Source organism: Anneissia japonica, unplaced genomic scaffold (genome assembly GCF_011630105.1).
Source record: "Anneissia japonica isolate Jap-2015-1 unplaced genomic scaffold, ASM1163010v1 scaffold287834_len5846547_cov211, whole genome shotgun sequence".
Lineage (NCBI taxonomy): Eukaryota > Metazoa > Echinodermata > Crinoidea > Comatulida > Comatulidae > Anneissia > Anneissia japonica.
The window spans coordinates 145594-172595 of record NW_022704992.1 but is presented as its reverse complement, the minus strand read 5'-3'; the positions used below and the strand labels follow the sequence as shown (position 1 = coordinate 172595).

General features: G+C 35.1%; 2 protein-coding genes across 6 annotated transcripts in view; both read left to right on the top strand.

The window, feature by feature from the left end:
• LOC117104951 overlaps positions 1 to 10961 on the top strand; it is a 21414-nt gene extending 10453 nt beyond the window's left edge. For 4 of the 5 annotated variants that reach the window (XM_033245909.1, XM_033245906.1, XM_033245908.1 and 1 more), the window contains exon 2: positions 8324 to 10961. In XM_033245909.1, the coding sequence (XP_033101800.1) occupies positions 8664 to 9464 (801 nt within the window). In that variant the 5' untranslated portion in view covers positions 8324 to 8663 and the 3' untranslated portion in view covers positions 9465 to 10961. Of the gene's footprint in view, positions 1 to 6600; positions 6740 to 8323 lie in introns of those variants that run through there. The other variant, XM_033245907.1, reaches the window with a different exon arrangement.
• An 11661-nt stretch (positions 10962 to 22622) lies between these two features.
• LOC117104968 (toll-interacting protein-like) overlaps positions 22623 to 27002 on the top strand; it is a 9005-nt gene continuing 4625 nt past the window's right edge. The window contains exons 1-3 of the mRNA XM_033245947.1: positions 22623 to 22771; positions 23514 to 23708; positions 25818 to 26000. Coding sequence (XP_033101838.1) covers positions 22748 to 22771; positions 23514 to 23708; positions 25818 to 26000 — 402 coding nt within the window. The 5' untranslated portion in view covers positions 22623 to 22747. The remainder of the gene's footprint in view (positions 22772 to 23513; positions 23709 to 25817; positions 26001 to 27002) is intronic.

The window sequence follows — 27002 nt, the reverse complement described above, 5'->3', positions numbered from 1 at the left end:
TATGTATGTACATGTTTAAATGCTCCACGCTGTTTTTACAGTGTAAACATGTCTTTCTTGTATAGATTTGACTGTAGTTGTGTAAATAATAAGACCTACACACATTTATTGAGGTTTGCAATATATTAATAATATAGGCCCTACTGACATTAAGAATATGTTAATTCATATGTGGGCTATATAGGCTAAATGATACGTAAAAATAATGAATAACTAAATGTTGTGCGACAGTGTCACAATAACGGTATAAAGTACAATTGGCTTAATTTTTTTTTATTAGAGAAAATATGATGATAGCATCTTTATGTATACAGTATAACGTAATCCCCATCAATTCCAGGTCGCGTAGTATCAAAACAGTAATAGATTTCAAGATTATTTCCAAATTACTTTTTGTGACGTCTCAATTTTAGCATAATACAGTGCAGTACTCTGTATCTGTAGGGCTAAGTCCAAGGCTAAATCGTGGATGTCTTATCACACACGCTTTCATATTATTGTATTCATTACGGTACAAAGAATTAGGTTGTGCTTACGCATTATCGTCGATGTTGGGGGTCTTTGTTATGTGGCTGTTTATATTATTTGATTGGCATCAAGCATATCAGGCTACTAGTAATTTTCAAATGTAATTTATAACACTTTTCAGCCTTATTAAATATTACTCCATGGCCTGAACAACTTCTGAATGGTATTGTAAACGCTTTCCTGCGGCGTTGTTTTGATGGAAGTTGTTTTCTGAAAGGGAGTGTGGTGTAAAAAATGTCTAATAACAAGGCGCAATGAAAACACAAAAATAATAAAAGTGAGCCAATCAAATAAATGGAAAGCTCAGGACGTTAACATGTTTGATGGACATAACATTCGTTATAATAAGAGGGTATCCTTGGTGAAATTTGGTGGTACAGCAATTACAATAATGGCAATGACCTGTTGAGTGGAGAATGATTGGTGCACTCGCTTATCAGTTTAGACAGAAGTTTAGCAATCAAACACCAGTCTCGGAGTTGCCCTTGTTTGTTATTTCAGCAAACAAATAAGGCAAACATCGCAGCCTACTCAGTACTGTACTAGTAAATATTAGGTACAGTATGCCCCACTTCACTGGATGTTTGTCAAGTGGATGTAGGACTAGTCAGTACAGTACTTATTCGTCTCCTTTTTTTTTAAAGACTTTACTTAGTTCATACCTTGCGTGGGAGAGACGGTACTTTTCATTTTAAGCTAGTAGTACCGGAAGGAAATCACACCAAGGTTATCCTGTTTGGCTATTGCGAGTAAAGAGAAGTTTGCTCAGCTCGACGACTGAAATTATGGCTATATCCTACTTACGTATTACGCGAAGAGAACTGATAAAGGAGTGTAAACTAATATAATGTATGCTACATTATAAAGATCATTATTACTAATTAGGCCTACTTATTTTATCCATATGTTTTATCCCAGTATTTAGAACACAATACAATACTCATTGGTTTTGTTTCTTATTTAATTGTTTGTTTTAGTATCTGTCTGTACCCTTTTTCCTCAACACTTTTCTGTCGGTGAACTGATCAGTCGGTGGATGGGATGGCGACCAAAATCCTTAAACCACCCCAAAACACATGAATGATTAACCTGAATGATTAATGCTGCAGGTTGGGAAAGCAACATAAATACTGACCCAAATGTATATTGTAGACTTAATCAGAGATATGTTGTCTGTTAGTTTTCAAATGTAGGTCTTAAAATAAATTCTTTGAAACTGACCGGATTATGGACTTCAGGATTTCCCTCGGACCACTGCCAAATAGATCAGCTGGCCTTATCAATTTATGCCGTGAAGTGGTCGCGTTATCTATTGTTTTCCTGGTAGGCCTATGTAGGCCTACAGGGAAAATACAAATGTTCATTTGACCATTTTCTGAAAAAAATAAATCCTGTTTGCAAACTCACGAATTATTCGTGTTGTTGTGTTCCAATTTTCTTATCAAGTCTTCTGTGAATTCGACAAACGACTCATACTTCCCAGTTTTTTTTTCTAGATACCTATTGCTAAGCTAAACTCGTAAACATTTAATACTGGCACAGTTATAAAGTACCGGTAATGGCAGTACTTTATGGCATTTTCTGTTTCAAATTATCTTGTCACTGTGACGAGTATTCTTTACAAAATAACTTAAAGCGTTTCATTGATGTACCAAATTGTACACACACCTAAAATCGACCATCTATGACCGATGTAAAATTTATTGATCACACATATCGAATACGGTGTGCAGGCCTTGCGCCTTAGTGTCCATATCATAAACGGATGGCATTCTTAATTTTCTACCTTAGGACATGAAAGGTATTTCGAAGTACCACGGAATCATTTTCCGATCTGTTCGTGCAGTGGCGTATCTGGGGGGGGGGAGGGCGCACGCCCCACAGCACCCCATTTCAAGACTTCTAGATACGCCACTGCTGTTGTGGCGCCCACTCGCACACATGAAATGGGTCATCAATGTTTGCATCTCCTATTTGCTATATCCTGCAAAAAAAAAAAAACATACTTCTCGTATTTTTATTGTTCTCGCATCGTGCGTCTAACGTCGTCTTACCCGTTTGATTGCACCATTTTAAAAATGTTGTTCAATTGTTCCATGTTGTTCGTGCCTAGTGTGGCACTGCATAATTAAGTTTGATATCTGTCATAAATCAGAGCAGTACACTATCTCATTATTTTCATATCAAGCGATATATTTTGTCCACATTTTGATATGCTAATGCGCAGTGGCGCTATTTAATTTAGTACAAATTAAAGGCCAGTGTGATTTGGGTAGATATCGCGTACTACACGCTGATCATCAAATCAGAGCAAGGCAAGAACAAGAACTGTTTACTTTTTAGCAGGCATGAAGAAGAATTTGGGCTCTACAATAATGATAGTTAGGATCTCCTATAACAAATAGGCCTACCTATTTCGCCTTAATGCCAAAACACTTGACACCGAAGCCAATAAGTTTAACAATAGCTGCAGAGAAATCAAAGTGAATGCGTGACTTTAAACATGGAGGTTACGATGGTAACAAGTTCATGTTTGTTTTCGAGTAGTATCCATAGTTACATTGGCCCGGTTATGATCTACGGAAAGTACCAGTACCGAGACTTGGATATTTTGGACTAAAAAAAAATCCCGTACTAATTTATTTATGTACTTATTTATAAAATATATACTTTATATTAGAACAATTTAGATAAGGGTGTACTGGTCAAAGACTATAGAAGTGGTAGCGTAAACGCACGTTAATTGCATATGCATATAATTATAGGAATATATATTTCTATAGAAACCCTTACTTAATTTGTATTTATGTTTTATTATGTTAAAAGGGCCGGATGCCTATTTATTGAATAAAAATAATCTATTGATATATACAAATAGGCCTATTTGACAATTCTGTTCTTCTTCAAGTATTTGCTAGATTTACGAGACGGTACCGTATAACAACAACATTGCTTTCGGTACTTATTTAATATTTAAGTACACAGACGACTAATTAATTTGCTTCTTTTGAATGAACAATTCAAAGTTTTAATTTAATTTTTGAAGGGGTTTCCCCATAATAATTTAGCACCGGCAGTATCAGTAGGGTACCATATTTTATCGGTAATTTAAAGAGGGGAAAGTGTCTATTTGCCTAAGCCTAGTTCAACATTTTTTTTTTAAAATTATTTTGGCCTATTAAGATAGTTCATTTTATGCTAAGTAGACTGCGTTGTAGCATGAATTATTCATGAATTTTACATAACTATACACTGGTACATACTATAAATATGACGCGTTTGACGTCATGATTATATGAGGCCTTATATAGGCCTATAATGACCGTAGTGTCTTACCATAGCTAAATATCAAATAGTCCTATACATTAATCATTGGGTACAATCTGAAACTGAACTCACTACAACCATTTGGTCATATCAAATTATCATTGATCGTAATTATGCAAGATTTTCAGGTTTATTATATTATTAAAATATTAATTGAGCTAACACGACGCCCGATTTGTCTCCAGAGGCTAGATTGTCAATATTCTGAATTGAATTTAATGCACCTTCCCGGAGTGTCAATAAACATTAAGAATTGACCAATTGGAATAGAATACGGATACTCCACGTCCCAACAAAACATTACGTACGTTTCTATAAAGCTGTTGTTTAATGGGAACTTTATATCAACAATGTTAAAGGGATGGTGCTTAGCGAAATGGCCCATTTACTTGTCTGCCCTAAGAACTGACCAATCAGAACAGAATAGGGACACTCGCACGTCCCCACAAAACATTACGTACGTTTACGCTGTCGTTTTAGGACCTTTATAGCAACATTAAAGGGATGGTTCCTACGGAATTTCCCATTACTTATCTCCGCCCTTAGATAATAGCCTATCTACCTTTTTGACATAGCCGATGATTGAATAAGTTGATGCCATGCCATACTTTTTTCGTGGAACAACGTACAGGAACAGGACACTTCGGCAAAGCGAACAATTATAGGGCTATTAGAAGCATATTTTTTCCGTAGAAAAAAAAATTGATGAAATAATAATAGAAAGGAAAATAAAAATACACCAGCTTCGGAGATTCATAGGCATAAACTCATGAAAATAATCTTTGATGAACTTGTTGACATTCGGAGGGGGATGAGGCATATCCTGTGTGAAATTTAAATACATCTTATCCTGAAGTGCTTGGCATAATTCATCGTGAATGATTTCCATTATGCTTGGAAGTTCATGGTTCAATTAGTTTCTGACTATTTTATGTATTATTTATGTACAGATAATGTTAACGTACAGAGCACACTTCTGAAAGGATTAATATAATCTTTGATGTGAAATGTTCACGTAATGTCATGGTCGCAATATCTAATGCTCTTCTCTTGATTAATACAATGCCTAAAATACTGTACATTAAGATCGGTTATCGAGGCTCCTTTGGGGTGTCTCCTACTCCTGTTAAAGCATAAATAAGCAAGTTGGAGAGAGTCGTTGGGCTTAGTCTTGGCCTACACGTCGAAAATATGCACATCATGTATTCTACATCATTTGGTTGAGATAATCCTGGTTAATTTGTAACTGAATGGTGTAAGATTCCACAAAAGTGTCTCTATATAATTTTTATCAAACCCCCTTTTGACTCCCAAGTTCAATTGCAAAAGCTATAAAGCACGATTGTGATGAAAGGAAAATTTTTATGACATTGACTTTATACAAAATATTGAGCAGGATGTTTATTTTATAGGAGTGAATGCCTGCAGGTGCAGTATGACACTGTTTTTTGGATTATATACATACCTTTAGTTAACCATAACTCAGAACCCTGTTGTAACAAAACTCTCTTGTTTTAAAAAATTAGTTTGTCTAAAGAATATGACATTTATTTTTTTACGAGAACGTTCATAACGTTCAGTGCGCGTCTGAAAATAGCTGCATCAGGGATCGAGTACTCAGGATGTTTGCATTTAAAGAGATAAAAATGATTATAGGCCCAATAGCTTAATGATTGACAACTACCTTAATTAAGTACCGGTATTGAGGCTTTTCAGATACATTATGTTGTTTATTACATCATCATAATAGCTGCGCTGATAAATATTTTATTATTGTAGGCTTAACACACAAGTCTGCTCAGTAACGTGTCATGTATTTTTCTGGGTTTTGTCTCCATTACAGTAACTTTGGCATATTGTGGCCTATTAATACAAATCGTACTTGAGATTCCATGTGTTGTTTACCCATTTATGAACATTTCGTGTCTAACCCACGCATTAACCCTTTAGATAGTCAACAAGCACTATGTTGTACATTAATCAATGTCACAGAAAGAATGATAACCAGCAAACAGCAGTTTAGTTGGTGTGTTGTGAGTAGGTTGGGTTCAATGGGTTGCTGACAAGGGGTTAGGAAATAATTACTTTCTCAGGGCTTTCTGTGAGACATTTGGTAAGATATTTTTAAACAATCAATGTAGTGAACCGTGTTGTACCATATGCGCTTCATCGTCCTAAATTCTATATTGTTAGTCTCAAAAGTGCTGCTGTCATTTATTTAATAATATTTCAGTAAGTTATCCATCCTTTCAAGGAAGGTGTAAACGGCCGTAACCCAGTTATTGACAACACGGCACACTGTTATAACCAACATTACCTTGTGCACCCCGGAAAATGCGTCACAACTTTTTCAGTGTTAAATAAAAAATACAGTCTGTTTCGCACCGATGCAAATGCTTTAAAATTCCGTTTGGCCTTGATATTATTAACATGGTATTGAATTATTGCAGAAGACTATTGTTATGCTAACTGTAGAAATGTTAATGACGACACAAGTGTATTTGCCGTCCTCGCTCTCTGTCGATGACAATGCATCTCCTTATACCGGTACTTCAAGAGCCCCACATAGTTATGCTATTAAAACACAGCCATGGTTATGCACACATGCCCATGTGAACATAACACAATGACAGTAGTGTAAATTGTTACTGAATATGCCCGTGAGTCCCTTCCATTGTGAGACGTTTTTAGAGAATGTAGTTATACTGCCCTCATCTGGTTTACTACTTCGTCGGTCGTTCTTATCACTGGTCAAGGCTCATTTGTGGTGTAGTTGACGAATTAACAGTTATGTATTTAAAAAGCAGGAGGAAATTATTTCCCGTGAATGTGTCTCAGATAATACATCAGCTTTAGTAGATTCATCAGGATAACTCTTACTAAGGTAACTTGTATTGTTTCCAACGTGAAATGTCGAATGCAAGTGTACAATTGCCGATTTGAATTGCTTATGTCGACAAGGAAATCAACATTTTAAATTGCGGAACGGCAAAGCGAATGCCTTTAGGTTCTGTTCCTACCATATCAACATATGGCATTGATGAGATTACTGTATAGGCCTACCTTTCTTTTTTTTAAGAGGTTGCAAAAATAGGCCTAGATGCCTATTGACTGTCACTCCATCTCAGATAATATCCATGTTAACTCCAGACACACAGACAATGTAACCTTTGTACATCAATTTTCTAGGACCATTGCTTATAGAAATTCACCTGTAAATCTATTTCCTCGTGTGTGGACCAAACTCCCCGCTGATGTGAGGAACTCAATAGTACTAAAAACTCTTACCAACTCTCTCATGGACATTCATAACTATTTTTCTGACCAAGATTTCTAAGTTCTTCTTTTTACTCTTTTAATTATTGTATCTACACTGTTGAAATTTATTGAATTAGTATACCATTAAGTTTATATGAACCTACTTGGTTGGGGCAAGCTGACTCTCAATGAGTTATAGTAAAATTTTGCTTGAGCTGCCCCTGACCATAATTTTTGTTGTACTGTACCTTTTGTAAATGTGTATTGGTCGAATAAATAAATGAAATGAAATGTGATTGGACATCCCGATATCTCTGCCTGCTAGAATTTCATGACGCATCCAATAAATATTAGACCACTCAGCTGCATTCATTACAGTACTTACTGTACTGTATGCCTAATATCAGCAAAATGTACCTTTGTAATGTGCACGTCGAAAGCTCAGGCCCGTAGGCGCGGGGGCCTGAGATGCAAACCTCCCCCACCCCCCAATTCCAGAAGTTCCACTATTTTAAACCTATTATCTCACAAAAAACGTTCCTAATTATTCATTGCATTATATTTTCCGACTCTTCTAACCATTGATTTTTTAAAATGTGCTACGAAATCCTGTTTGAAATTATCAGCTCCAGTGATATTGCAGATTCAAGGGGGGTGGGGAATTAATAAAAGAAATGGAGAAAAAAGAAAAAAATTAAAATTAAATATAGGTCTGAGAGGGTCATTTCCGGCCATGGTTGGGGCTGGGGTATTTCTTAACCCAGCCCCAACCATAGTGGGGCTGAGGTGGTATAGACCATCCGTTTGTAAAAGTTTCTCCCTGCCCCTCTTTCCCTCCCCTTTTCCTTTCTCTCTCCCCCCGCCCCTTATTTCGAATTCTTGGATCAGCCACTGTTTTAGTTCCCTAAACAATACTCAAATAAATGAAAATTTAAATAGAATATTACAAATTATGAGTTTCAGAAATTCAATAAAAGGCCCTCAAAATGCTAATTTGTCGGAGCTTCCGGGGATTCGCCCCACCCCGGGAGCCCTAGGCGGTACCCAATCCTAAGCTCCACTTCGCTCGCAAAACACACCTCTCCATCGAAAATCCCGGTACGGGCGTTTAGTTTGCTGTTAGACAGATTAGTGGATTGCCACGTTTGGCTGGCGTAAAATTTACGATTCCTTACTGTACTCATTAATATTTGTATCCTTTCAATTTCAGATAATATCCATAAACTTCAACCTTGTGGAAAGCATACACGACATTGGAAAACATCGTAATTCATATAGGAGTGAAAACAACAACTTGAAGAAATTGTTTACTCTCTTCATATTTATGTTTTTACATATTTTTAACATTGGTATCCGTGAATAAGGATTTATAAGCTTAAACAGGATCGCACGTGGCTTTATTTTTGGCCGCACGACGCCGCTAAGGGAGGTACACTTATGCGAGGATTTTATATTTCCCTCGACGTTGACATATAAAGTTAGATTCAAATCATTTGTTTTGACATCGTCTGCTTTTATTGCGTCCAATTCAACTTTCATCAATATCACTCATGTTAGAATTCAAAGCTCCAGACACTTCGAGCCAGAGGATGGATAACGATATTTCTGAACAGGAAGTCCGACAAATAGAAGCGTTCTTTCTAAGCCTAAATTGTCAGGTCTACGTTTGTCCTGGTATCGCTAGCTTGTATTTCACCACCTTGGAGGGAATCGCGAATTTGTCGGGCTGGGAATTGTCAATGAAAGGTATTCCAGCTGTGGTGTACAACAGAGGAAATCCTGGATCTAGGCGAGATAAAGAACTACAGATATACCTTGCTGAGAGGGGGACCGGATTTGTATTGTGGAAAGACTCATTGAATCACCACTCAAATTACAAATCACCTTCGAAAAAATTCCACACACTGGCGTTGTCGGCAGACCCCGGCAAAATAGCCGGGCTGAGTTTCGATAATGAACGCGCCGGGAACGAGCTTCTCCGTACGGTGAACGGATGGATTTCAGATCAAAATAATGACGCAAATCAAAGCATGCGCAAGGACAAGAGAAAAGATATAAAGAGGAAGAGCAAACCCTCAAAAGTACCAAAAACGGAGATATCATCGCCTTGCTGTTTTGAACATATCACTAACGTTGACAAGGATATGTACATTCAAAAGTGTATGGGAATGGATATGGGGCAAACTTTCGAAGAAGAAGAACTCACAAGGAGTATGGAAACAGACGAAAGCGAAACGAACAGACGTTCTAAAGATTTGGACTTTCCAAACGCCTACCCAGAAAGCAACTCGACGGAAACCGACTCTGGTCTCGGCGAACCATTGAATCTTACAGATATGCCTTGTTCTTGAATAAACTTTGTCAGAGTAAAGATTTAAATATGATTTGCATAACTCTGATTATGCTGTATTTTTTCATGGTTTAGGGGAAGTCACTGATACAGGCCTATAAAAACACGGAGAAATAGTAATGTTAACGGATAAATAAGCAATAGGCCTAATTGTATCAAAATTGATTTGTCTAAGCAATGTTAGTTCAACGTGGGATTATTAACTATAATTTAGCTAAGCTGCTCGTCACGCCTATACTGTTACATCTTTCATTTTCTATCAACCGAAGAGGAAGTTGTTAAACGGATTTTGGCAGTCAGAAAATATCCTAGGGAACACAGCTTCCCGCTATTAAAATATCTGCTTGCTTTGAGAGCGACAAAAATATGAGAAGTTGGTATTCCCCATCGGGTTCAAAAATGTCAGCAGGCCTAGACCTATATCAACGCGGTACTAAAATGGCGTTCGTATGTATCGTTTGCGACCGAGTCATTTGCGTTGGTGTCAACATCAAAGTTCGGAGATGCCTGGTGTTTGAACAAGTTTTGAGTTATATGTGTCAGGTGTGATTTTGAGCATGAGTTGGGACAGGTGCCACCTAACGAACGACCCCGTGTACGCATGCGTTGTTGATCGTCACTCCATGCACTGCAGTATAGTAGGGCCATATTCATTACAATTAGGCCATATGTGAACTACAGTGTGATTACAATTTGTATACAATAGACACTTCTGGAAACTTTCAGTTTAATATTTAGGACTATCATTTATAATAACGTAAGGCAATTACCGGCACTGTACATGTTTTTATACGGAAGGTGATTTGCAGTTATTGTATAAATCTACATTTAAAAATGCTCGTGGGATATTCATTCTAAAGAGGTGGTCAAGAATTAATAATCATTGACAACTTATTTCTTTTATTAGGTATATGAAAATTTATCCAGAATTTATGTTATCATTATTTTGTCGCAACCAACTCATAACGTTATTGAAACTACTGTATATACAAGCTAGACTGGGTCTGGTTTCGTAAGTACTGTACAATAATTTCTCAAATAACAGGAGTTAGCCTTGAGTTTAGATAACAGCGTATGGTTGTACAGATTTACCAATCGAGAGGTTCTAACTACTGTTACAGTACAGTAGGCCTATTAATTTGGAAACATTCTTCAAAGTTTAACTAAAGCATCTATTCAACCAATACGTTAGTTCCGTTCTTAAAAATTAAGTTAATATTTGTAAAGTAGGCTACACAGAAGCTCCATATGCGTTAGGGATAGGCCTATTATAATATACCGTAAGCACAATTTATTTGTAATAGGCCTATTATTAATTGTTATGCAATTATTATTATTATTGTTGTTATTATTATTATTAAATTATTATTCTCATCGTTATTTTTTTATACTATATTATTATTTTTATTATTATTGGTATTAGGCCTATTATTTGAGATTACAAGTTTGTTTCATTGTTACAATGCAAGTAAAGTTCTGGGCAAAACCTTCAACAAAATTCACGTATCCTTCTTTCATTTGTCTGTTTTTTATGAGTGACTGAGCATATTACAGTAATAGGCCCTGTGCAATTCTTTGATACCGTAAGTTAGAATGTGAAAGTATTTCCATAATAAAAGGAAGTCCCGGGGGATTCGAAAAGTTTATGCCTATTTAGTTTCAGTCTGTAAAATTTTTTTTTTCCTCCGGGGCCGACGTTTTGTTTTTGTTATTTTTTTTCCATAATGGGGCCCTGTCCCTTCCCCACTAGCGCCGACACTGGGTGTTCCCTGACAGAGGTGAATGAGGGATTCTACTGTTATACTGCTTCGGATGGAACGCGAAATCAGTATTTTAGTCCGACGACAGGGGTACCTCATCCTCATCCCTTACTGGCTCTGCTAGTGCCGCCTATGAATTCAAGCCCTAGATTTTAAAAACGCTATAGTCTACACTTACTGCAAGAACAGGTTGTGGTGTGTTATTCTTTCTGTATTCTTTATTTCAATATCTCCATAAATCACAGTGAAAACTGAAACTGAATTGTTCGGGATTTACATATTGCATAACTACAAAACAGTCCGTCATATAAAGACAATATAAAAGGGCAATCAAACACACACAAAAAAAGAGAACAAAACACAGGGTGACAGAAGTAAAACAACTCACAACAAGGATAACAGAGGTAAAATGAAGGTATTTACAAGAAATAACTAATTCGGAGATAATAAAAAAATAAAAATGAGGGGGATAAATACAGTATATACAAATTTCGAAATAGAATGAGGGATAACCTGTTGAACGGGACATACCGACGTATGTAGTTTTTCCGATAGGCGACCATTAATTCGTTAATAAGTTTTGGGGTAAGCGATCGGTTTGTACACTGAAAGAAAAGAATGATAGTCCTACAGAGAAATAATTAATAGTTGGAATTAATGAATATTGAATAAATCATGGTTGTATGGATAACAAATATAAAAGAATGAAAGTGATGGTTGTATGGATAACAATAATAAAAGAATAAATGAATGAAAATAGTCAAGTACTGTATTAGAAACCAAGATTATTACTTAATATTGTTTTGTTTTGTTGGTGAAAGTAATTTCAATTTGAGTACAACTAGAAAATTAGGCTGGGAAACGAAGCCACAGATTACGTGCGCCGGGTTGGAGTCGGAACCAACGGCTTTGACGTCTCTTCCGCTATGCACAAAATAAGCTGCTGAAATCATTGCAAAATCAGTCTGTGGCCTACTTTACTACAAAAATTAGAACCAGAACACAGATCACCCTGGTTCAAGAGTCAAGTATTAGAAACCAAAATTTTCACTTAATATTGTATTGTTTTGTAGGTGAAATTAATTTCCATTTGAGTATAACTAGAAAATTAGGGCTGGGAAACGAAGCCACAGATTACGTGCGCTGAGTGCGTTCTTATCGTGGATAATAATGGGAAATGGAGTCGGAACCCACGGCTTTGACGTCTCTTCCGCTATGCACAAAATAAGCTGCTGAAATCATTGCAAAATCAGTCTGTGGCCTACTACCACAAAAAATAGAACCAGAACACAGATCACCCTGGTTGGTTCAACTCACGTAATCTCTGCTTGAATATAACCTGCCAAATCTGCTGTCAGCCCTTATTCTTGCGGAACAATGACACCAGAAAGATAAACTACGGTGTATTTTTAAAACCCTGCATCATACACCAATATTATATAATAGGCCTACATCGTTTATTACAGAAATTCACATAACATATGGAATACAATAGGCCTACCTAACGCTAACATTAACGTACTGAAATCATGATATTAGAAAACATGTGAAATGATATTCGGGAAATGGTCTTTAGTAAACATATACGGTAACTTATTTGTGAAATATCTTACAACAAAGTAACTTTACCCAAATGTGTCTGTAAAGCAGGATATAATATTTAGTAATTTTAGGTTATATATTTATGGTAAACACATTTGCGTCTTGTCACAAAGGTGAAGGTACTGTATCAATGTTCCCTGTTGAATTGCTCATTGCCTAAGGCTTGGACTTCGGGTCTTTGGGTTGAATGCAACATTTTTTTACTGTAAGTTTTGCAATATCATTGAAGGAGATTTTGAAACAACTTGTGACCGGATATCTAGAACATGAACCGGAGAGTTACTACCATTTCTCAACCAGTAGTAACCGGAATCAACTAATGGAAACAGAACACAACAAGTTTACAGCGTTTGGTCCGATTGAGGGTTAGTTTGTATGGCAGGCGCGCCTACTGGGGATAGTGGGAAAAGAATCTGCCTTCACGTGGGAGCGAATAGGGGTGTAAAATGTGTGCGTGTTTTGCCTAGCGGTATCATGAAATAACGACTGGCTACATTTTTATCGAAACTTACTACCATCAAGGCCTATATACAGGTCTCTTGGTCTCCCTCCAATAATTAATTAAAGACCACTTTTGGACCGGTGTTTCCAATGTTTTAGCGTCTTTGGTCTCTAATTATACATTTGTTAATTTGGGACCACAGAAAAGTGGCGCCCTGTATTACGAAATCAGTAGCGTTTTAGGTTAATAAAATCTGTCGTAAAACTGTGGTGTTCATGGGAGGCCTATGCATACCCATTAACGGTCACTTGTCGATATGTTTTACTGTCGAAGGAGTTAGGCGGTGTAAACCAACGTCTTCGATACGCGCTCGGGCAGTGGCCTATCTACATTGAAATGGTGAGGGCGCGGGGAACAAAAATGTTAATGCAATTAAATTGGAATGGTAAGGTGTATAGCTGGCAAAATAAAATAATATGAGGTGATTTTAAACTTGATCGGTTTTTGTTTTTTTTTACTTGGAAAATTTCCGATGGGTTGGCGGGTGCGTGAGTTTTTTTGCTTTTTGTTTTTTGGCCGCCTTCCCCCTCCCTCGTGCAGCCTTTAAGGTCAAAGGATGAACCTCTGGTGACGTCCATATCCCTAGATAGTCATCGGCCTCTGTTCAAATCCCCACCTCCACCTAATTAGGCCCTTCATTTTGAACAAATTCTCACACACTGGTTGGAATGACTCACTGCCAAAATTACCAGTGCGTTCATTATTTGCTTCTCTCGATTTATTTTCATTCATTTAATAGAATATAGCCAAAGATACTAGAAATACAAGAAGAGCACTCGCATAGTAAAAATGAGGCGGAATTGGGCCCGACGTAGGCGGCGCCCTTTTTATAGTGTAATTTGCCATTTGGCACCGCTATTGCAGGTGTTGTTATATTTTATATATTAATCCTTAAATTTATTTATTTATTATTTATTTATTTATTCTTTCTTTATACTGTAGGCACTTTCAGTACTATTACACTGATTTTCAAAGTGGTACACTTTAAACATAACAAATATATATACAATATAAAGAATTGTTTAACAAAAAATTTAAATAAATATAGGCACCACTACTGCAGGTGTTGTTATATCTTATATATATCAGATATTTTATATATTAATCCTTAGATGGGCACCGCTACCGCAGGGGTTATTATATTTTATATATTAATTCTTAGATGGGCACCACTATTGCAGTTATGGGCACTGCTGCAGGTGTTGTTATATTTTATATATTAAATCATTAGATGGGCACCGCTACTGCATTATGGGCACCACTACTGCAGGTGTTGTTATATTTTATATATTAAATCATTAAATGGGCACCGCTGCTGCATTATGGGCACCACTACTGCAGGTGTTGTTATATTTTATATACGAATCCTTAGATGGGCACCGCTATTGCATTATGGGCACCACTACTGCAGGTGTTGTTATATTTTATACATTAATCTTTAGATGGGCACCGCTACTGCAGATGTTGTTATATTTTATATATTAATCCTTATTTATTTATTATTTATTTATTTATTCCTTACACTGTAGGCACTTTCAGTACTATTACACTGATTTTCAAAGTAGTACAGTTTAAACATATAACAAAAATAACAATATAAGAATTGTTTAACAAAAAATAAAAAGAACATATAGTATGGGCACCACTACTGCAGGTGTAGTTATGAACACCCTAAATTAATATGGATATGAAAAATATGAATTAATTGAGACAGGGCCGGTACTAATGTGTGTTGTAGAATAATAATTGGTTCGTAGCCAAAGCGTTCTAGGCCAAGGGGCTAGACGTATCACCATATAAATTATAATATAATTCTTACCTAGACTTACTAGGCCTAGCCTATGCCCTACAGTAGAGCGGCAATGCGAGGTAATTTATACCGTACCTTAGGTTTTGGACTTCCTTCGTCCAGTAAAGTGGTAGCCTATGAGGCCTTTTTCACGAATCGGTAGACACCTTGAAGTGATGACAAACATTGCGAATCAGCGGTGCGTAACCAACAGAAATAAGATAAGCTTTTGGGCTGATTTTCTGACATCATGTTATTTGAAAAATCATAACTCCATAACGGGGCGTCGTATCCAAATTTTTTCCCCAGCAAAATATTCTTAAAAGACTAGTCTACACCACTATATGATTGAAAAAAATTGAAAATTTTTTTTTGACCTCTGAAATAAAGATGGAAAAAGAAAAGTAAAAATAGGCCTATGCATTACAGTGCAGTAGCATAGCACTTTCGTGTTGTTGTTACTGTTCCAGGTACCGATAATATACAGATTTCTCTTATTATAAAGTACAAGTTATGTTTTATAAAGAAGTATAGTATAGTAAATCATGTTCTTAACACAGGAAACTCTTATATGGTAACTAAAACCATGCTAGTCCAGGGTATTACTAGTACTACTGCACTGTAATGCATATACCTATTTTAATACACCACAATTAAATGTTTTGTTGGTGGCGCATGACAAAACTATTGTCATATTTTATGTATTTTAAAAATGAATAACTAAAATGAATAACTAACGTTATCACAGCGTACACGTTAGTTATAACGTTAGTTATTCATTTTTATGTATTTTGAAAATTAATAACTAACGTTATAACTAACGTGTACGCTGTGATAACGTTAGTTATTCATTTTATGTATTTTAAAAATGAATAACTAACGTTATCACAGCGTACACGTTCATGGATATGTATTAATTGTTTAGATTACATTATATTTATTGGTTCAAGCCAGGAACACTCCCACAAAGAGAGGTTCGACCCATTCAAAACTTAGAAAATTCAGACACCGTTCGAATAAACGCCCGCTTTGAATAAAAGCCCCTTCGAATCCATTCCCCCTCCAGAGTAACATTTGGAATAAACGCCACCCCAAATAAACGCCCCAGACGTTTATTTTCTCCTCGAGTAAACGCCTTTCCTAAATGGCTGTAAACAAATCTAAGGGAAGCAACATCATTCTCAACACATTCTATTAACATTCTACTCCAGTAGAATTTTCTAACCTGGTTATAGTGTTTATGATGATCACACAATAACACATTTTTTACGGAATTATGTGCTGTAGTTCCACATTTACAGTGAAATTAAAGGGCGTAACAAAAAAGGTTTCAATTACTCAGAAAAACTCCAAACGGAGAAGCATACATAAAAATACAAATAAAATACAAACAAAACCTTGAATTAAAATATTCTTCACACTGTAGAACAGAAACAAATAAATACAATTTCAGCAAGGCATAGAGAAATAGAAAGTACCTTAATTAGGGGTAGTAATGTCTTTCATTATTTTGGTTCTATGGGACATAGCCTTAACTAAACGTTTTGCAATGGCTGTCAAATATTTTACAGATGTATACATTTTGGATCATAAAGATTGTCAAGAGTACATGACGAATAAGGCCAAGAATACGCGTAGTATTTCCACTCACAATAGTGTACAGTAGTCGCAATACTACTTGCACAAAAGTGAAATTCAAAAAGAGGAGAAAAGGAAAACACCCTTGATTGATTTTAAAAGTACTGTATATGCAAAGAAACCAAATTAGAGTGACTGTTTTAAGTTTAACTATGTTTTTCATGCTTCGAAAAATGTTATGATGAGTATTTCAGTGGCAGATTCAAGGGAGCCCAACTGGCCCACCCTCAATAATTTTTTTAATTAGAAGTGGAGAAAAAAGAAAATTATATTCAAATTTAAGTCGGAGATTGCCATTTCCAGCCAACTAGAGGTGTCCATAATCGATCATAAATTTTGTCACCTCAGCGCCAACCATGATGGGGCTGATGTGGTCTACACCCCATCTGTAAGAGTCCCTCCCTGGGCCCAGTGGTGACTCTAGCATATATTTTATGAGGGGGGAGGGGGTTGCTGAGTGAGATAAAGATAACTTTGGCATGCATCGGGCCATCCGAAGGCCTTCTGACAGAGCCGGGAGAGGGCGGGAAGGGACCTCTAGATGCCCAGAAAAGGCACTCTCGGAAAATACTTTTGAATGTAAAGTTGATAAAATACAATTGTTATACTCTCTAACTCAACTCAATAAACGTATTTCATTAGGCCTATTTTGTTTTGTCCGACTGCCCAACGAGCTCTGGCCGGTGGAGTGGTTGTTTTGACCTGTCCGATTTAGGAGGCTAAAACCCTTGTTGCGCCTCCACCCCCCCCCCCCCCCGGCGCCGCCACTGCCCCCCCCCCCCCCCCCCAATCCGGCGCCGCCACTGTCTGTGGTGTGGAAATAAATGTTAATTGCATTCTTTATAATTAATTAGATACGACTTATATGCTAGACACCAGAGACTTCTATATTTTGCAATTCGTCCCACCCTCCACTTTCAACCATGGATCGACGCCCTTGTCCGTTCAGACTGCCACCTACAATCAGCAGACGGCGCGTCGTCAAACTGGCAGAGAGCAGATCCGTCGGCCGGCGGTCGTACAACGAACACATTAACAGGTAAGGCGCGGACCCAGATCTTCGTTCACCATGCATGGGGAAGGTCAGAGTGAAAAACAATAAACTTATTTTTTAAAATACAAAGTGATTACAGTGCCTGGTGAACTGGCGAATTCCAACTCTTTCTGTTGTCAGAAATGCCACCTACCTCAACCAAAGACAAAATATAGACAAAATAAATTCAATACGGTATTTACGATGTTTGCATTGTCCATTATTGTCCATAGGGGACTGTAATTGAATCGGCTGTTTGATACTGTTTTACTGTTTGTTGTTTTTTTTTTGTATTGATGAGGCAAATAATTGTTGTTTGTTGATTCCTGATGAAGACATTAATATCGAAATATTGAAACACAATGGCGTGCATCTCGATACTTGGAGTAAGCTACGTTTATACTATCTTCAGTGGACCTTTCGATTATTGTTTTGATTACGGTACTATTATGAATTATGTCAACGTTATGATTAATCAAAAATCAATTACAGGGAGGATACATGTGCGTTGATTCTCTTAACCTTATTGATCATAAAACAAATCATTTGAACTTTATTAAACTAAACTAAAACCAAATATTTGTACATTTGCATTTGTTTTGGTTTTCTTCTCTGTTGTTGTTAAGCAAATCGAGGTTGTGTCAACGTGAGGCGCTATATAAATCCAGAATTATTATTATTATTATTATTATTATTATTATTATTATTATTATTATTATTATTATTATTATTATTATTATTGAAAGGCATATATAGTTTTATTATATTGTTATTTCAAAATCACACTAAATTTATTATTTTAAAGCCCCATTATTCCCGGCAGAATTAGCGGCCTAATTTGACCTATAGCCAGTAGGCTAGGCCTGTCTAGTACTAGAAAAATTGTTTCTTTTGTACTTTTTCTAAGCAACTTTCCATTAAAAATATTACGAATTCAATTTAATTTTAATACAAATGAAATACATTATTTGGATAATATAAAATGATAAATATAATTTACTAAAGTAATTATATAAAAAAACACACACAAAACATCTTATGATGTTCATTGGCTTTTGTTTTAAACTCTATAACAACATTTATTATAGAAAAAATAGCATTAACGTGACTATTTAAGATGTGTATAAGAGACAGATACATTTTGGATCATAAAGATTGTCAAGAGTACATGACGAATAAGGCCAAGAATACGCGTAGTATTTCCACTCACAATAGTGTACAGTAGTCGCAATACTACTTGCACAAAAGTGAAATTCAAAAAGAGGAGAAAAGGAAAACACCCTTGATTGATTTTAAAAGTACTGTATATGCAAAGAAACCAAATTAGAGTGACTGTTTTAAGTTTAACTATGTTTTTCATGCTTCGAAAAATGTTATGATGAGTATTTCAGTGGCAGATTCAAGGGAGCCCAACTGGCCCACCCTCAATAATTTTTTTCAAAATTAGAAGTGGAGAAAAAAGAAAATTATATTCAAATCGCTATATAAATCCATAATTATTATTATTATTATTATTATTATTATTATTATTATTATTATTATTATTATTATTATTATTATTATTATTGAAAGGCATATATAGTTTTATTATATTGTTATTTCAAAATCACACTAAATTTATTATTTTAAAGCCCCATTATTCCCGGCAGAATTAGCGGCCTAATTTGACCTATAGCCAGTAGGCTAGGCCTGTCTAGTACTAGAAAAATTGTTTCTTTTGTACTTTTTCTAAGCAACTTTCCATTAAAAATATTACTAATTCAATTTAATTTTAATACAAATGAAATACATTATTTGGATAATATAAAATGATAAATATAATTTACTAAAGTGATTATATAAAAAAAACACACACAAAACACCATCTTATGATGTTCATTGGCTTTTGTTTTAAACTTTATAACAACATTTATTATAGAAAAAATAGCATTAACGTGACTATTTATTTTGTAGTGGTCTTTAATTGGAGGGAGAATTTTCATTTGGGTCCAACAAAACCGTGGTCTTCCCATGGTCTCTAAATAGAGGAGTCTTTAATTGGCTTGAACAGAATGTTAAAAAGATAGAAATTTTTCCGGGAATGGGGTTTTAATTATTATTTTTTTTCAATATTTCACACAAAGGCCTCGCACAAAGCACAGCCTTAGCATCGAGGAGCCTTCAAACATATTAATACAATTTATCTGCATCGTGGATGTGTAAAAGTTAAAAAATATCACTATAAGAAAATAAAATATAATATATAGGCCTAAGAATAATGATCAACAATATATATATACCGTATATAAATAAAGCAACTTAACCTTGGAATCGTTTAGATTTCGTTAAAAATTGTTGAACACAAGTAAATAAAGATGTATTCTGCTCAAAAGTTAGCCATTGATTCAAATTAAAATAAATCACATAAAATTAAAATTAAAAAATTAATTTTAAATCTTTGGAAAATTGTATATCTAGAGCTTAAAACTTACGAACACACTTTGATAGGCCTACATCTAAAAAGAAAGTAAAAAATGACCACCGAGCACTGAGAGGTTGCAGATAAATACGGTACGGAATTGAAAGAAGAGCAACGGCATGAATGGTAGGCCTATGTGAATTTCAAATCAAAAAGCGTTGGAAGTGGAAAAAGCATTAAAGAAAAATACTGAGAAACTGAGAAGATATCTACAGTAATTAATAAGCGTGTAATAGGCCTACTGTATATAATACAACCAAATTTAATAAGGTAATTTCTTGGAAATTGGATCTAACTTGTGTATAATGATATTGATAAACAATCAAAATTCTCTGTACTATATTATGCTAAACATTTAAAAATGGACTTTCTTCTGTTGTGGTCATATTACACTGTAATATTAATAAAGATCATTCAACAAACAACATAAAACATCAAAATGATTAGGTTAAAATTCAAACGTGGGTGCACGATGCATAAAACGTTATTTCCTAAAATTTGGATATATGAGATTGATAGGCAATAACAATTCTCTGTAATGCTAAATATTTGATTAGGCCTATGAGGAAATATAAATTTATATGAGTCTAAAGCTCCGTGACAAAGCGTTCTGTTTAGAAGTTAAAGAGTGGACTTCCTAATGTTGTGGTCAACATTAGAATGATATCATTAAGGGCTATTAAACAAACAACATAAAACATATATGAACATTTTAGGTACTGTCCACTTCGGTGCATGCATATAATGTATTATTTTTGGATAATGAGATTTTTCGAAAATATACTGATCATATTGTAGAGAATTGCTGTTGTCCTATTGTGTTCATTGAAAATGTGACGACGACGATGATGTCGCCAGACTCCCAACCGTAACAGGCTACAGGCCCAGGTTGACACTTCACATCGAATTTATCTTTCACAGGAACCTGTCATTAAATAAAATTATGCCATTTCCTGGAGTAAAATTATGCTACCGATGCTACGCCTCAAATAGTGGAAAAATACACGACTGTCGTGGATTTAACTAACATTTTGGTACTTACAGTAATAATAATAAATTTAGCCACTGAAAATATAGGCCTATCAGTTATTGGCAGCCATTGACTAGGACATTTAGTTGGCATATTACATCTCATGATATTCTTATATTATATTATATTATATTATATTATATTATATTATATTATATTATATTATATTATATTGTATTATATCATATTATGTTGTAAATACATATTAATATGCTACGAATGACCTCCATGCGTCTCAATGCATCGTGTTGTCATCATCTCAGTGAGTCAGAGGTCACACCTGAACATTAATATACAGTACGGTAATTAATATAATTTATTCGGATATCAGTATTATCCATTTAGGTGTTGCATATTGTCAAAAAGAATTTCTGACTTAACCTTAATATAGTTATAATATGAATGGGTGATATCTGTAGTAACTGAAACAAAAAAAAGAACAAAAATGTACCTTCACATTCTAGGATCAACACTTTATGGGCATTTTAATATGAGATTATAACAATTATACAGTATTTTAAAAAAAAACTTAAATCTTTAAAATTCTTTGATTACTGGTAAGTGTAAGTTTGAAATATGTCTTAATAAATATACATAATAAAAATAGTAACTATTCCTGGTAATTAGTAAAAATGCCTAATTGGTTGTAGTCTACAAGTTAGATGTCTGTCTGTAAACCCAAATTAACTATAATGTTTTTTTATGCTTATATGAAGTCTTCAAAAAACCCTTAAAAGCACACCTATTTCCTAAATAATCCCCTTTCTTACAATAAACCTTTTTAGTGCCTTGATCCTTTGGCAAAAGGCGCTATATAAATTTCCATATTATTATTATTATATGCAAATAGAAAATTTATGTCATGGAATGGGTACGCTTTAAAAGTTGTTAACCATGTACTCAATAAATTAAATGAACCTAAATGTATACATAGGCCGTATACTGATGATAGCTTGATTAAGATCTGGGTTACATTGCCTTATCTAGGAAAGGCACAAAGTAAAGAAACACTTAGTTAAAGAGGTAAAATTCATAACATTATGGCAGTACAAAAATGTCTCTCATTCTATATCTACTAAAGATCAAACCCCTAAGGAACATAGGAGCTCGGTTTTTTTTTATCATATTAAATGTCCAGGTTGTAATAGTGATTATATTGGTATAGACAGATAGATGTTTAATAACTAGACTTAAAGAACATTCTTCACGATCTGATAGTGGTATAAATGATCATATACAAAATTGTGAGGCATTCCAATATGTTTTAGGTTTACAAGGTATACTTAAAAATGATACATTAGGTTTAATATTTTCATGCTTTGATCTTTAGTTTATTCATAGCTATGTCACCTACCTGTGGTTGTTCAGGTTCATCGGTTGGGACCTCGGGAACCAGTGTGGTAGATAGAGGGCTTTGTTGTTTTCTGAAATTATTTATTCCGGAAGGTTAAGGACATTTGTAAACAAGTAAAATGGCTACTACCAGGCGAGAACAGGTAAAAACGTTTCATTAATTCTGTTACCAAATTTAATATCACTTGCAGTTTTATTGAATTATATGATGGCTTAATATTACTGCTCACTGAATATCAGAATATTGTTGTTAGTATTTGCTTAATAGTTTAGTAATCCTTCATTTTTAGCTAGGCCTAACTTAAGCCAGCAGGGGGCCTAACCTAGGGACTGACGATTCTTCCTGACTGACTACGCTAGGGCTAAGCTAGTAGCAGTACAAATAGACCTATCCTAGATGAAGAGGCGACTTGGGCCTAGGCCTAAGCTGACCTGGAATCCGTTTAGAGTTGAGTCTGAAATATGATTTAAATACGATGAAGGTGTACCTCGCCATACCTCGATTTTCTGTGTAAATTTGTGTGTTTTCAATGTATTTCCTATCTATGCCTATGCAATAATAACATACTTTACTAATTTTACGGAGTGAGATTGGTGTTAGCCTATATAACAATTACACTGTATTATTATTTAATACAAAAGAAATCATCTGTACTTTGGAGTAATTTTTTTTTCATTTATGACCATACAAATGTGTAAACCTAGTTAGGCCTACATCATTTTGTGATATCAAATATGTTGTTATAATACAGTACACTATGACTAATTGATAATTTAATAATGTTATTACCATATAGAAATATATAAAACTACATATATAAAAAAGTTACTATTTCATTCATGGACAAACAGCATTTCATTGTTTTTTTATTTATTTAATCTCAGGTTATGGTGGGTGAGCTTCCTGAGGACTTTCTCTCTATAGGAGGAGGGGGAGGTGGTGGACCATCCCCAATGCAGGGATCTCAACAGATCAGCAACGATGAACAGACAGCTAGAATGCTTCAGTATGAGCAGAGTGTTGGTGGGCAGGGTTTTCAACAGGCTACAATTGGGCGTCTTAGTATTACTGTTGCACAGGTAAGTTGCTCTGAGGATGTGTAGGCATTCTTCTACATCTACAGCTAACAGTCTTTGTTTAAACATAGGTGGTAGCTACAGATACAATAACAACTTGTTAACATAGTCTAAATGTGCAGTTGAGCAATCTGTACGAATTGTGTTTTTTCTCCCCAATGGGGGAGGGGTGGAGTGGCAGCTCTCCCTGATGGGGGACCCTGGACCCCCGCTTGCGCCACCCCTGGTCATAGTAGCGATTTTTTTTTAATGAAAAAAGTGAAAATCGATCAGTTTAATTGATTAATAAGTATATCTAGCAGTTATTATGTAGGTCTACCGCTGTCTCTTATACACATCTAGATGTGTATAAGAGACAGCATTAGTCACAGTGATTAAGTTCGCTTTAGTGTTTCCATCCAGCTCACCCAGTTGATTTTATGTGTTTTGTCTGTTTTAATTGGAAATAAAAGAATAAGAATAAGAATAAGAATAACAAGTGCGTCTAAAGTGTTCTACTTTGTGTTAACATCTACAATACACACCTGGGGTTAAATTAAATTCAGTGAGATATTATGATTACTCATAATTTTTTTAGAGAATCTATTTCTAACCATTATTTCTTCCTCAGTTGCATAACATAGATTTTCTCTAATTAACTGGTTGATTTACCATGGTTTTACCTCAAAACCATATATTTACACACATGGTGTACCTAAAGTTTAATTATTTTTTTATATTGTGGTAACACAATTCATAATTACTGTACCTTTAGTCATCGCTTTAAATGTATTTATTGGTGTTTGTGAATATATATAATAAAGTGAACCTTGTAAAATAAAACCTAAATACCGACAAGAGTACAGAAGTACATGCTTCTAGTCTTCTTCCATATAATAACTAAGTTTCATTTATCAAAGCCACTTTAACTCTTTAATAGCTGAAGACTAAAACTGTATTTTATCTATGTTCTTGGCATAGGCTTAGCCAGCGAGCTGTCCGGCGTCTTTTGGACTGCCACTTTTACCATGACGGCTTGGCCTGATCAGCTCGGCCTAGCCTAATTGGGCCTGGTCTACCTTTAGCAAATTCTTTATATTAAACTAATGTTTACCCATTAAACTAAATGTTACATTTAACTAAAGCTAAATCATAGGTTTGATAAAAACAACATTTATTGATTGAATGTATGTTGTTTTCATACCAATATTCAGTGGGGATTCCCAAAAATGTAAGGCTTAAAACATTGCCTACCCAGTGAAATGTCCACTTACAGCACATTTATACCCCGCTGGAAAATGGACGGTTCTGAGTCGCCCACAACGCATGCACGTGGTGGCTCTCTGCAAATACAATATAATACAGTACTTGAGATTCGGTTCCCCGACATAATATTATTGGTGTTTGTAACTCTCTCGTTATAATTAATCAACCCAAATACAATCCTCTAAAGATCATAATTTTCTATTTTTTTTTCTTATGTTTGGGAAGGGGTGTGGCCTGCCCATCGGCTCAGTGCCACACCCACTGGCTCCCATTTTGGATGGCCTATTTCGTTTTCCTGGCTAAACCCCAGGTTTTTGGTTGTGTTATTTATTTATTTATTTATTATACTTAGTTTTTATATAATTAATTCTTATTTTTATATATATTTATCCCCTTCAATAACTGAAGTCTGTTAGCCCATTTAGGTAAACCGCCAATACTGTCGATAGGCCATGAAAAAGAAAGTTACTGTACTGATAGTTCAAATTTTGTACTACTCGCCATACACAAGGACGAGAAGAATGAAAGTAATAGGTTTGCATCCTGACATATTTGAAAACAATGCACTTTTTATTATTCATTGGTCAATCACTCTGTCTATTTTCACAGAACAGTGTTTCAATAGAATGTTTAGATTGTAAATACATGGATTGTTTTTGCTGTGATTGATTTAGAAGTGCATTTTTGTGGAAATATTGATTTTTAATCTATAAATTCCTTTTCATGGCAATACTAAATTTGAAATAATCACATATATTCAGTATGTGAAATCTGGAGCATATTGTTTGTAAGGTATTATAACAAATCTGTGGACTGAAACAATAGTTTTCCTGATGGTAAATTTTTGTCCTTTTCTGTTATTATTAGGCAAAGCTTGCAAAGAATTACGGAATGACGAGAATGGACCCTTACTGCCGTATCCGTGTTGGACATGCAGTGTTTGAAACACCAACCGACAGCAATGGGTCAAAAAATCCAAGGTGGAATAAGGTTATTCAGTGTAACTTGCCAACAGGAGTTAATACATTTTATTTAGAAATATTTGATGAGGTACGTACTTTGGAAGGACTGAACATAATGTCAAATTTCTTATTATTTCTTTATTTAATTTATTTAATTTTAGGCTTATTAAATAAATACAAAATAAAATTGTAACTAATAATAATACAGTAAAATTACAATAATTTAAATGATAATAATAATAGTATAATAATCATAATAATATTATGCGCTAAGTCAGACTTATTGGGAATATCTTTTGTGTTATTTTCCCTGTAACGTCATTTTTGCTGCGAAGCAGCCAATTCATATTCTTGACAGGAATTTGACCTCTGAAAGGTCATTGTTTGTCAAAAAACAAGGGTCTAAGACGACTGAATTTCCTTCTTTCGTTCTGCCGGGTAAAATTAGGCGACGTTTGTAGACTAACCTACACGTACCAACGTCCGCATGTCGCGCTAGCCTTACTTATCCTACTCTAGGCCTAGACTAGCTAGGATGGTATAGGCCTAGCCTTGAGGCCTAGACTCCCAATGAAAAACAACGTCGCTCCTTGATAGCTAACATTGTCTATTTAACATCACAATAATTCATTATTAGACCTATAGTTGTTTTTTGAATTGTACTCCACAAATCTCAGCCGATACCTCGCACACCTTTTTAACGTCTCGTATCTATTGTCGTGACGTCATGGCTCGTTGGCTCACACTCTTGTGATGTCTCGCACTTGTGATCAAATAACACGCTGGCTCGCACTTTGGCAACACTCTTTGGCAGTCAACTCGCCCCTAGAAAACCCGCCCTTGGAAACTTGCCCCATAAAAAAATGTACACTTCCTAGACCATGCAGTCTTCAAAATAAAAATTGTAACCTTTGGTAATCACTACATTTTCCACATACATAGAAATTTTTGAAACTTTATTAAAAAAAACCTAAACCATAATTCACCACTATAGACACTTTTTGACAAAAATGAAAAATTACAACTTTCTTACCCAATGAGAAGTGTTCTAATATAGACAATGGGTCGTGTCTCATATTATTTGTTATAT